A 13,263-nucleotide genomic window follows, 5' to 3' on the forward strand; every position below is an offset into this window, starting at 1 on the left:
AGAGCAGCTGGCTTCTCAGGACAGGCAGCTGCCCTGCCTGCCGTTCGGCAAAGGCGATCTGTCGCACGCAAGTGCAGGCGAATGTACAGACACACTATGACACCTCATTCCCTGACAGTATGACACTAGTTCACACTTATTTCTCCATGTGGTTAATTTTTTTTTTTAGTTCTCATTTTTTTTTCTAAGAAAAAAGCAACAAGAAAATAATTCAGAGTTTATACAAAACATCTTTACATTATTTCTTCCAAAAAGACTAGTATTTACACAAATGGCAACAGAAACAAAAACAAAAATCCCTTCCGACTGCCACCTGGAAGGGGCTGGCTGGTTTGCTCCCTCTCCCACCTGGCACTGGGGTGGGCAGCTGGCCAGGAGGCAGTGTGGAGGTGGGTGGTGTAAGGCCCAGCTCCTTCCATGGCAGCCCTGGGAGCGCCTGCAAGGTGCGCTTGAGGGGTAGTCTGTTAGCAGCCGGGCTGGCAAGGAGCTGGGGTCAAAGTGCACTGCAGGCTGGCCCAGCCCCAAGCAGCCTCTTCCTCTTTCCAGGCCCCAGCTCAAAACTAGGGGAGTCGGTGGGAGCCAAACTGAGTGAGTGGGGTGTGTGTGTGTGCTTACTCGTACTACAGCCCAGAGAAGGAGCAGGCCACGCGGCCTTACACCCACTTAGATCTCCTCCACCTTGGACCTCTGTTTCCCCACAGAACCAAAGATGCCAAAGGTGAGGAGAGAAGAGGGTGGTGGGGGGAAACTCCCAGCTCTGCAGGGCAAATAGCCACCTGGGCACCTCACCTCCCTCCACCCCCCATGAGGTCATCTGCCTGCAGCAGCTCTCCTGTTCCCCAGGCAACAGCCAATTAAGACATTAATTACCGTGAGAGTGAAGGAGGCAGGAGATGCCCAAGAATCCCACAAGGAAGGGATTTTTTTTTTGGTACAAGGGTGGTAGTCACTACCCTACTGCTAGGAACAGCATTGCATTATGAGGGTCAGAAAAGGAGGGTGGGACACCTTGCCCAGCGGCTCTCCCCTCTTCCCTCACAGGCAGAACTAGCCCTGGCATGCCCTCCCCCACTCTCCTGAAATACTGAGGAGTCTATAAAAGAATTGTCACCCTATGCCTCCTGGCTGGCCACATCCTGCCCCAGGCCCTCTTCTGCTGGGTCAGGCCAGGCTCAGAGACCTAGGCAGGGGCTGCCTTGCACATTTTTCCATTTTTTTTTTCAAAAAACAGATGAAAATGAGTTGACAGCTAAAACAAATGAACACAAAAGCATTAAAACAGTGACGATAGTGGACGAGCGGTCCTGGGAATGGGGAAAGGGGATGAGGAGGGGGCAGGGCCAGGGGGCTGCCTCCCTGCCTGCAGTCCATCAGTGTCCAACCCTGCCCTCCAAGAAAGGGCGCCCCCACAGAGCCCAGAGGCCTGGCCAGAGGGGGAAGGCACAAGAGCATGGGGATTAGGGGCACAAGCACCCCCCTCCGAAGCCCAGGGGGCAGGAAAACTGGGGGATTATAAAAGCCAAGAAACTACAAAACTAAATACAAAGGTGGGCACAGCTGGCAAGGGGAGGGGCGTGGGGGAGAAAAGAGAGGCCAGTCCAGGCCATGTGTCCTGTGGAGCCTGAGGCCACGCCGGGCCTTCAGACCTTGTAGTAGATGTTCGCCGGGCTCTGAGGTGGCATCTCCTGGACGATGTAGACAGGATGCCCGTAGTCCCCACTCACCTTCTCATAGTGGGGGCAGTAGTTGTTCTCTGTAGTCCGTAAGGGGATGATGATGTCGCTGGGCTCAGTGCCTGCTGTACCACTACCCCCCTTGGGGCTGGCTAGGGTACTGAGCGAGAGGGCAGCCGCCCGCTGCTGGGTATGCTTGCGATGGCGCTTGCGCAGCTTGAGGAGTAGGACTGTCAGGAAGATGATGATGAGCAGGAAGATGACGCAGCCAGCGCCCACAGCTGCAAACAGCGCTACCTTGGAGTTAAAGAAGCTGTCGGAGTCTCCGCTGCCACCGCCACTTGCACCTGGGCCACTCTTCTCTTCCTGGTTCACAGTCTCTGAGGAAAGGGAAGGGAATAAGTTGTCAGCCAGCAGAAGATGATGCAGTCAACAGAAGGGCTGCAAACAATGCTGGAGCTGAAGAAACTCTCTGCATCCCTGTGCCGCCCATATTGACCAGAGATAGACAGCAAGTCTTGGGGAGGGGGCGGGCAGCAGGAACTTCTTCACACACGAGACCGAGAGGGTGCACAAGCAATGCCCTCTGCAGAGTACCTATATATGCTTACCATGCTTGCCGTCAGAGTCACCGTGGGATCCTCGACCAGGGGCCTGCGTGGCTGTCTTGACAGTGTTGTCTGACTCCTTGCTTGGCCGACTGGTAGTCAGCTGCTCCGGTGTCATGGCATTTGGATCTGTGGGTGGAGAAGGTATATGAGGAGCACCGCTGGCATGGATGCCCTCAGGTACCTCGGGGGGTTACGACCCACCTGAATATTAGACCTCTGCTCCTCTAGCCCGACCACTTCCCCACTACCCAACATGCCCCAACCAGCTGCCAATACCAAAGGCCTAACTGGGCACTCACCTTGCCCAACCTTCATAACGATCTTCATGGTGCGTGTACGGCACACACCTCCCTCCCGGTTCTCCAGCCCTTCCAGGCTCCCATTGGATGTTGCTGCAGGAAAAGGCCAGAGAAATGAGAAACTGGAGTTTTCAGTGTATCTTGTTTTTTTCCCCTTTTTTGACAGGATCATCAAGAGAGAGCCAGAGAGCCAAAAACAGCCACTGGGAGTGGATCATGGCAAACAGCTCTTACCTACTCACCCAAACCCTTCTACTTCCTTCCCAATAGGAAGTAACTCAGTCTTGCTAGGCCCATGAGCCCCTCTGCTAAGGTCATCACTCCTTGTGGGCAGGCCTAGGTTCTGGGGGCAATACTAAGATGTGCCTTCTCATTGAGAGATGATGCCCAGACCAAAATAAATGGAATTGGTACCGCTAGCAGGATTTTTTCCTAGCTAGGAAGGAATCCTAGGTAAGTGTGAGGAGAGCAGGCTAGAGTCTCCATCTTATCCCATCAATTCCTTGTATGATATGAGGCAAGGTGTCAATGTACCTCTTTGTGGGGTCAGAGGAGGAGGGCACTGGCTAAAGACTGAGTCACATGCTAGTCATGTGACATGCTAGTCACATATTACCACTGAGCTACATCCTCAACCCTATTCACCTCTTGGGGCCCTAGCGCCACCCCCCAAAGGCAGAGCAGCTGGCTGACCTCAAAGGATTCTGCCAGCTCTGCCATTCCCAAGAAAGAAAGAGCAACACGGATAGAAGTCTTTCTCATGCTTGCCCTGGAGCTGAGGCAAGCTGCCGTGTGCTGACTGTTGGGGCTAGAATTCCAAGGCCAGGCTTCCAGGAGGGCATGCTAGTGTCTTCAAAGGGGATCAGATCAGGCAGCGTTGTAAACGTATGCATGTGGCATCCCTGTCCCACTCAGAAGCTGCCACTGCTACCCCATAGGCAAGGGGGCAGCAGGAAAGCAGAGCGAAGCCTAGTGAGAGACAGAGCGACAGGTGGGTAGGGACTTACACGTAATGTAGTAATCGTGAAACTTTTTGAACTCCAGGCCCATGTAGTTGGGGCTGAACTCCTGGAACTTAATGGTAAAGCGAATTTCCTGCTGTGGCTTGTTGCAAGTGACCAGTACATTGGGATCAAGCACAGTGCTGCAAGTAGCTGCCTGCTCTGGCCGCACCAGGTACAGCTTGTAGTACTCGTAGGGCCGCCCTGCTTCTGCTCGGGGGCAGATGATGTCCAGTTTGTCTCCAATCTTCGGGTAGATCACCAAGCCCTTCCCACTTAGGAACCTGCCCAAAAGAAAGAAAATGGTCAACCTCAAGGTTGGGATCTCTGGCTACCCCCAAAACCAGGGGTTATGACAATGAAGGCCAGACCAGTCCTACTGGGTGGAGATATCAAATCAGCCTTCTGCCCTTCCTCTATCCTTAGGCTGGGGGTGGGGGTGGGGAGAGAGAACCACACTGCCAGCAGGGTGTGGAAGGGGTGGCCCATAGGCAAGGCTGCCAGGCTTTCAGTGCTTTGCAGGGTGGGGCAATGCCTGGCTAGGGGAGCCCTTTGTCCTAATGGGGCATTTCCGCAGGGGGGGCTGACGTGGCCAAATGGGACAGGTACCAATGTGTCAGGCCCAGGCTCCCTGGAGGTGGTGCCCTGTTCCCCATACTTCCCAACACACTCACATTCCTTCAAAGGCCACTACTACTATTTACACACACACACACACACACACACACACACACACACACACACACACGGCAGGGGGGAGGCAGGGGGAAAGAGAGAGAGAGCAAGCCCACACATGTCTTAGCCACCACCCCCGCAGCTCCCAGCCAAAGGCTAGAGGAGCTCAACCTGCCTGGGACCTCCCCCAAACCACCACATCTTACTAATCTTGGGGAGATAGGAACAAGCAATGAAGCCAGGATCTGATGGTCACCATCTCTGGTTAGGAGCAGCTCTATCATATCATTCTGATGATGCACCCCCATCCCAAGAGCCTAAATCCCTACACTTGACCAGTTTCTCACTCAACATGACTAAGGGAAGTAAAAAAAGAAGGGCACTTCTACCAAGGACAGCAGGTAGAAGACAGGATCGCCTACATACCTGTCATCTAACCTCTTCCTTCCACACTGCAGCTACTACAGATCCCAAGAGGAGATGACTAAATGCCTTGGACCAGGCTTCACTGTCTATCTGGAAAGCACAGTAAAGAAATGAAGCTCTGTTGGCCATTTCTCAGCTTGTTCAGGCAGAAGCCGGGAACAAAGAGAAAGAACACATGTTGGAACCAAGTTCCAAAGCTAGGCGCTTAGTAGCTCCATAGTCTTGGACGAGCTGCACAGTCTCTTTGAACTTGCTTCACTTATAAATGAGAGTCCCTTGCTCCTAGGATTGGGGGTGGCTGAGAACCTAGAATGCAGTAGGTACTCAATAACATTGAATCCATCTCTGAAATAGTCCGCCAAGAAGCAGGAGATCAGATACCAACATTAAGTTCTGTGGTTTCTCAGGCAAGATCTAGGAAGAGAAGATACACCTTGACTCTCATAGACTTGATTATCTGGTTTGGTTCCAAAAAGTAAACAGCCCACACTCTAGCCATAGACAGCTCTAGGCTATCTGCAGGTTACATGTGAAGATGGTGCTTCACATACCCAGGGTGGGAGGCATCAAGAGGAAGAAGACATCCCATCTGACCATAACACTGCAATGCTCTGAGATGGTTTCATACAAAGATCAGGAAGAAGGTGGGCACTAGGTAAATGATAAGACGTCAGTGCATAGCAACAGTGGACAGCAATGGCTGAGACAAAACCCAGGCCTGCTGATGACTCACTCAGCCTGCACAGGAAAGAGTGGAGAGCATCAAAAGAGGTGAAAAAGTTATCTAGGGCTGGAAGAAATTCCTCAAGGGCCATGGCAAGCAGTGTGGGCTTCATCCCCTCGGTGACAGACACCCTAACAGAAAGGACAATGGAGGCTGAAAGGGATGCATACAAAGAAGAGTGTCGTTGGGGTGTTGGTGCAGAACCCCAGTTCACAGGTTCCTACAATGCGGTTCCGATTGCTGAGAGCCACGACACAGGGGAGACAAGTGTACTGAGCTCTGGGCAGATGTCCTCACATTGTCAAACATGTGCCATTGTCCTGACACCTCACTAGGCAGGGAGGGGATTTGACTAAGTGGCTGAAGTAGATGGAAAAAATAAACCAAACCCAGCCCTCCATGTCCTGTGATGTTCTACAAAGCTAAGCGGTGCCATCTTGATGTACAGGAGGGTCGGTGCCAGAATGGGACACTTCATCCTTTGGTCTCTACCTCTCCAGTACTTTGGCAGACAGAGAGTAAGCAAACAGGACATGGAGGCCCAAGGAAACATTTGAGATGGAACACCCCATCATCCATGTGCCATACGAAGCCCACAAGTTTCACCAAAGCCTCTACTTCTCAAGGCATTTTTTGCTTTCCTCTGGTTCTCCCCGGGTGGCAAGAACAGACCATTTTTAACATTTCAGAGCTCAAAGGAACCCTAGAGACCCAGCCTAGACTCTTAATATGAAGAAATAAACGATCAGAGAGATGTTCCTATTCAGGAAAGTTGCTGAAATCCCTAGGGCTCTAACAGGGCTCAACGGTGTCTAATCCTTATACAGCTGCACCGCAGCACGACATGTAAGAGTAGCTACGCAGATGACACGGAGGCCAGCTCACTTCCTAACCACTGGGCCGCAGCTTTCTCGCCAGAGAAATGTGTCTTCTCTAGTACACTCTTTCACGGCTACCCACCCAGACCCCAGAGCCCCAGCACTCGGCAGGGCTTTTTAGCTACTTGGGGTTCTACTTTGAACCCAGACACATTGAGGAAACAGATGTCTGCCTGGTGGGGGGAGGGGAAGAAGAAAGGACTATTGCCCCCAACACCCCTCAGAGTGTCTCCAACCTCGGTGAACAGACTTCATAAATATTCATCAGCTCATTTACATAGCAGCCGGCAGAAGAAAACTCACCTTCTCCTAAAGTGTGGAAGGGAGAGGAATCTAATGAGGCCTGAATCTCTGACCCCATCCCACACTTTCTTAGCATCTTCCTCTAACTGGACAAATTTCACTTAGGCCCATGAGAAGTCCAAGACAGTACATGGGATCACAACGAAGGTTGAGTGAATAGCCAATGAAAGTGAAGCCTAGGGCCAGGCAGTGTTTGTGATACTTTATAGGGACACCCTATCTATCTTCCCCCTTTCTCACCAAGTTAGAGTGGGAAAAGAGGAAAAGGAAAAGGCCCCTAACGTAAACTCTTTAGGTACCACCTTTCAGAAAAGACTGTCCGTCCCCCCCCCCCCCATCATCAAGCCAAGCTTTCCTGCCTGGGGCCACCCCCAGACAAAGCCCTTTTCTAAAAAATAAGGGGATTGACATGGCCCTGCAGGAAACCTAAAGCAGGTCACCATGGCAACCCGAGGCCTTCCCTGCCTAGCCTCTGATAGCCCTGGGACCCCAGGGAGCCACCCCAGGGAGTAAAAGGACTTTAGGAAGGCAGTTGGAACTACTTCAGCTCCAGTCCTGCGGCTGCCCTCTCCCTAGCCCAAGTCTCTCCCTCATCCGTTCTGACTGGAAATGCCGCTGAAAACTACGCAAATCCCGAGCTATGAAAATCCCACGGGCTCTGGAGACAGTAGCCTCCCAGGCCCTGAAATGATGAGACACTAATAGCCCTCACTAATAGCCTTCAGCTCAGATGCACTCCTCTCTACCTTTCTGTATGTCACCTATACTACAGGGGACAGGCTCGCAGCTGGGACCCTTCCGCCTAGAAAGCTATTCTTGCCCCACCAGGCCTGTCTTTCTTCCCTCAACCTCTTGCTTGGGCTCTCCTAGAGAGGTTTCAGTGGGAGCCCAGTTCTCAGTCCTGCAAGTCTAAATGTGGTAGGAGACTCCCGCCACAATTTTAGTTTGGTGACCCCGCCACTACTAGGCCTGTTCTCACCCCAGGATAGTAATACTGATGAGGGACAGACCCCAAGCCAGAACTCAAGTCTGCTCTCATCCCAGCTAGGGTGGGGAGCCCCCAAATTAAAGGCTCCTCTTTCACTCCCCCTGCTCCACCCAGCCCCCGAGGCAGCAGGAGCAGGCCTGGCGTGTCCCAGCAGTGCCCGCCCAGGCGTGGGTGGGCAGGAACAGCAGCTGGGCCCTGGCACACACACAACTCTGTCGGAGGCAGGCAAGCCAGAGTCCTGGAGGAAGTCACTCTCCCCACCTACATGAACTATGCCCGCCTCTTTGTCCCACCTGATCAAAGCTGGTCCACTGGGGTTTAGTCTACCCCCTGCCATGTTTTCCTGCTCCCCCCCTCACCTCCCAGAGTTCCTAAGAGGAAGAGATTCCTGGCCCAGAGAGAAACCAAAGGAACTACTCAGAGCTGGGAGGGACAGCGTGCTGGTTGGTGAGTTGGGCTAGGTCACCTGTGCAGGGTGCCCTCAGAGCTAAGCCTAGGGAAGGTAAAAGAAGAGGCCGGAACACTACTTACCCTACAGAGGCAGGGCCTGAGTCATACACAGAGCAGATGCAGGCCCGCCTGGGAGGTGAGAGGGGAGAGCCCAGGGGCAGCAGAGGTCTCTTTCCAACCCTGCTTTGAATTCCTATTTTCTGCAGCAGGCCAGCCTGGAAAGAATGGCACTCGGGGCAGCTCTCCCCTATTCAACAAGTCAGTTCCCCTTCCTGGGCATATGCCTCCTTCTCTGGAAAATGGGGCCAAGGCTGACTTCCCAGGGCTATTGGGAGCACCCGATGAGATCATATGTGAGAGTACATTGTAAGAAGCAAGGTACTACCTGCCTATTACTTAGCATGCCAACCACAGTAGCGTTCAGAAAAAGCAAGATGAAAATGCTCCCACGTCTGGCTTGCTGGCACCCTGACCCCAAACCACCACCACAGAAACATCCTAGGGAGAAGGGTCTTTCACAGTCTTAAAATGCTGCTGGCGAGCAGCCTCCACTTCAGATCCCCTTTTAACCACAGAGTGAGCTAGCCCTCAAACCTGGTATTCCCATGGCAACCAGCAGCCTTCTGGTTGGCCCACTGACCCCATACATAGCCTAACCCCAGAAAAGTGCTGCACTGATCCAGCAGTGCCCAAGGCCCAGCCATCCCCATGCACCCGAGTTGGTAAGGCAACAGAGAGCCCCAAGAGCCCAAGAGAAGAAAGGGAACCCCCAACTAAGGCCTCATCCCAGCTTCCTCATAGGCCCTTGCCTAGCTTCCCTGGGTGGGGTCAGGGGACAGGAAGCCTTAGGAACTGCTGGGTTCCCAGGACTCTCACCTGTGGCCAATCAGACATAAAAAAGAATACCTGACTATTCCGAGAAACTCTGGAAAGGAGTCCCTTGGGCTGGCCTCCCCAGGACTATGAGCTGGAACAGCTGTGAGGGGGCTGGGGCCACCACTTTAGCTTGGAGAAAGCAAGCAGGAGTTGGGGTCTGCAGCTGCCCCACCCATGCTGGATGGAGTCAAGGGTCCTGGATGCCAAACTGAGCCCCCTACTCCACCCCCATTGTGGGAAGGTTTGTAATGTGATCTCAAACACATTCCCAGTCCCTGGATGTGGGGGGACCTGAGTGGGGGGCAGTACAGGGTCAGAATGGAACCAAAAGACTGAACTGCAGCAGCTGGACTTGGCGGAGGACTCAAGTGTGAGGCTTACCGGCTGCCCCAAGTTCCCGAGGGGAAGCAGCTGGGGGAGGTGGCTTCCCTGAGACCTTTTAGGCCATGCCCCCAGGCCACGAACATACTTGCTCCGGTTTTCACCAAACCCCAGTGGAATCAAACCCATCTTCTCACCCTGTACTCATGGGGCACATCTGCCAGGAGGGACCCAGGTGGCAGAAGCTCCCATCACCTAGGGACCACCACCCTGACAGTCCCTAGCAGCAGTTCAAGAGACAGATAGGCTGGGAGCCGTCAACCGGCTCTTGCAGCTCCCCGGGGCCAGGGCTGCGTGTGCCCTACAACCTAGAAGCAGACCCTATCACTTCTTTATTTTGATTTTTTTTTCTCAAAGAGGAAGCAATTAAGCAGGGTTTATAGGCACTGCGAGATATTTAGAGGGAGGGGTGCCAGCTCCTGACAGGGCTGAGGAGAGGGACCAAAAAGCTAGGAGAGGAAGAGGGGAGGGATAAGAGAAAATGAGCCTGCGAGGGAAAGCACGGCATGTGCGAGAAACAAAAGGACTTGAGAAAAAGAGGCAGAGAGTGACTAAGAGTGAGAGGGAGTGTGAGAAAGAGGGAGAGCAGGCGAGCCTAGCTGGAGAGGGAGGTGAGCTCCACTCTCACGGGGTGGAGAGGGCTACAATGCCGGCCTGAGAGGGAGAACTCAGGCAGGACCCAAGAAAGCAGAACGACAGACAGCGTTTATTAGAACGTTTATTAGTGGCGGCCCAGGGGTTGGGTGCGGTGGCACAGGCAGGCCCTCCCCCCCCCCCCAGCTGAGGGCAGTGCCTGGGTCCTGTCCTCCTGCCCTGCACCTGGTGCCAACAAACGCGGATACAGACTGCATTCCAGACCCCTGAGCATAGATGAAACGGGGGTGGGGGGACCACCAGGATCAGTCCAAAACTGTTCCCAGAAACTGTTCATTACAGGACACAATTCAGGCAGGTTCTACTGAGTCCAAAGTCAGTCCCATTCCCCACCCCAGGAAGCCTGGCCTCAGCTTGAGCTGGACAGGATGAGAGCAGAGGGACACAACCTTCTCTAGCTGGTTAACTGCTCTGGAGCTCTAAAGGCAGAGAACACAGAAAGAGGGACGCTCTGTAGATCTTGCTTCTCCCTGCAGCCCCAACTCTGCAGGAGGGCTCCTCTCCAGCTGTGGAGTTGCACGGTATCTCAACCCAAGAGAGCAATTAGGTCACTCCCATGAGCCCCTAGGATGGGCTACCCTAGGGGGATTGCAATTCTCCTCGCTAAGGAGCATTTCCAGCCTCCACCCTTACAGAGAAGAACTGGGCACTTCACAAGCTCTCGCCATGGGCTTAATAGCCTAGAGGGGTCCCCAAAACCATTTGAGTCCCAGCAGTTAAGGCACAGTAACCAAAGTGGCTTCTAAGTAAGGTAGAGATCCTTGCCAGTCCCTTTCCTTGTAAGGAGGCAAAATCCTTCATCCTGACCCCCCTTTAGCCACCAACGGGTAATGGGACCCTATCTTAACCCAAGGAGAAAACAAGGAGCTCTCTTCTCTCACTTTTGGGGTGAGAGATACACCATCCCTGGGACTCAGAAGGCAAAGGCAGGCGAGAACCTAGGAAGTTAGCAGGGAGCCCACAAGAGTGGACAGGAGGAAATTCCAGAAACAGAAATATGGGAACATGGAAGGAACAGTCACCCCCCTCCCCCCAGTTTTCCACTAACTGTGTCGTCCACACTCCCTGGACTTCCAGAAACGGGCAGAGCAATTATGACCCTGAGTTCCAATCTGAGTCCTAGATGCCAAAAGAGAAAAGGGTCCAGAGGTCACAACAGCCCAGAAACCACTGAGCCACCGCCCTGAAAGGTGTGTGTTGTTTAGAGATGGGAGGGGGCAGAGTTAGGAAGGGGAAGGAGAAGAAAGAAAAGGTCCTTCTTTATATCACTGCCCCCCCACCACTGGAGAAATCTAAGCAAGGCTCTCCAATCTTGAGGGGGGGCGACTAGAACCTGCCTGGACAGGAATCACACGTTCCCCACCCACCTCCCTCGCTAGCTCCACTACCATTCTCAGCCCTGGCTGGCTCTCGAAGAAGCTCTGCTGCCTGGTTCAATTGGACCCCCGACGGGCACAGGATGGAGCCCCCTCCTCAAACAAACCCTCTTCCACTCCGCCCTTCTCCACCCGCCGCCTTTGTGAGCTGGGAAGCAGCGCCCGCCTTTCTACCTCCCCGGCAGAGAGAAATGGAGGGGGGGGGGGGCTGCAAGAAGAGACGGCAAAGAGAAAGACGGGGAAGCAAACAGGGAAGAAAGACAAATGAAAATGAGAGAAGCGATACAGATGCTACCACTCGCTCCGGGCGCTAGGTCCAGAGCCGCCCTGACACCTAAGCAAAAGAGGAACCTGTGTTCTGGCCTGATCCCTCGTTCAGGTCGATCTCACCCCTGGAGTGGCTGTGAGTGAAAACCACCACGTTCCCAGGGGCCCCGGAGTGGGCTGCTTACTCGCCCCCACCCAGCTCTCTGGTGCGCTCTCGAGCGCCCAGACATCCTAATCTGCCTGGTGTGACCATCGCGACTCGATCTGGGACTTGAGGAAGCTAGGGCCAAACCGAAGGGTCACAACACAAGTCAAGTGCCCCCACCCCACCCTTCTGCACCCTGCCCCGACTGCCCGCAAGAAAACATTAGGAAAGGCCAGACATAAAACAGGGCGCCGGACCGCCTATGGATACCCCCCCCACGCACTTGGGGGTGCACGACCTCACCCCGAAGGAGTGCCTCCCACCCTCAGGGCCCAGAGCCGATAAGTTACTCACTTAGGGTTAAGAGAGCTCCAGGACACGGGCTCCAGGTTCTTGGCCAGCGGCGTGGCCAGCCGGCACAGCGTTAACACGACCATCGCCACAAGCCACTTGCTGAACCAACGCTGCCCAGGCCGGGCCATTTTCCCGGGGGCAGGATGCACTTCAGGATCCCCTGGCGCCTCCTCAGTAAAGCTCGCCTCGCCTGCCCGTGCCGCGCAGCGCTCGGAGCCACTCAGGCGCCCATCCTCCGCAGCCGCCGGCCTTGAAGTACTCCCCTCCCGCCGGCCTCGGGGTCACTCTCCTGCGCCCGGCTGGCCAGGAGGACTCACTGGGCAGACGTCCCCAACACGGGCATGGGCTGCGGCCTCCGAGGACTCTCTCCCCTGGCCTCTCCGCCGCACGAGGCGCGACGGGGGCTCGCCGCCCCCGAGTGATCCCGCCGGATTCCGCTCGGCTTCCCCAGACTGTTTGAGACCTCAAGCCTTTTCCCCGACGGGGTCTCCCCGCAGAGCGCTCAGTGGTTGCCCCGATGCCTCGACGGTCCTGGGATTGTCGCCTCGGGGAAGAAGAGGGGGGATATCTCCCAATAACGCAAGCTCGGTCCCCAGGCTCCCGACGGAGTGAGTCCCCCTAGCACGGACTCCGTTCCTCCGGGCCACAGTGGGACTCCGCGCCGCGCGTCCCACGACAGCTTCTACTTTAGCACCGGCCCCTCTCAGTGTACTTAAAAGACTAGCACGACCCTGCTGAGCAAACCAGTCCCACCAATTTGCGCCTCTGAAGCCTCGGCCGGGTAGCCCGGCAGCCCGGTCGCCAAGTCCTTAATCCCCGGCGATTGCGCCCGAGTGTCTGCAGTCAGTGCGAATCTCACACACCCCCCACTGCTGTCCAGCGCGCTTAGACTCCCTCCGCTGCCGCTGAGCTTTCTACTCCCCTGCTCAGGCGAGCACAAGGCCAACCCTGCTCCTTCGAACCAATAGAAAGCTCCGTGACGGGGTCCTTGCCCCATACCACGCCCACAGAGCAGGAAGGGGCGGGGCTTCGGAGAGCTCTTAAGGACGCTGCGCTCTCGATGGCATTAATCTCAATGTGCGGCTCTTGCGGTTATGCTAGTGCCCCGCTTAGTCTGGTTCCCAGGGCGTTTTTGGGAAGCTGGCGCTTTTCAAAAGCTGCTGGCCTGCTCTCTTTTACGCA

At 54.8% G+C, this 13,263-nt stretch overlaps 1 protein-coding gene across 1 annotated transcript; it reads right to left on the reverse strand.

Annotated features, from left to right (window-relative positions):
• Positions 1–203: 203 nt before the first annotated feature.
• Efnb1 (ephrin B1) lies at positions 204–12,992 on the reverse strand. The gene is made up of 5 exons (XM_050119718.1): positions 12,082–12,992; positions 3,591–3,868; positions 2,584–2,676; positions 2,285–2,410; positions 204–2,053 (listed from the first exon to the last, which is right to left on the reverse strand). The coding sequence occupies exons 1-5, from the start codon at positions 12,207–12,209 to the stop codon at positions 1,641–1,643; spliced, it is 1,038 nt and encodes a 345-aa protein (XP_049975675.1). The 5' UTR covers positions 12,210–12,992; the 3' UTR covers positions 204–1,640.
• Between the last annotated feature and the right edge of the window lie 271 nt (positions 12,993–13,263).

Source organism: Alexandromys fortis, unplaced genomic scaffold (assembly GCF_014885135.2).
Source record: "Alexandromys fortis isolate MF-2015 unplaced genomic scaffold, M_Fortis_MF-2015_v1.1 scaffold_155, whole genome shotgun sequence".
In the NCBI taxonomy this organism is placed as follows: domain Eukaryota; kingdom Metazoa; phylum Chordata; class Mammalia; order Rodentia; family Cricetidae; genus Alexandromys; species Alexandromys fortis.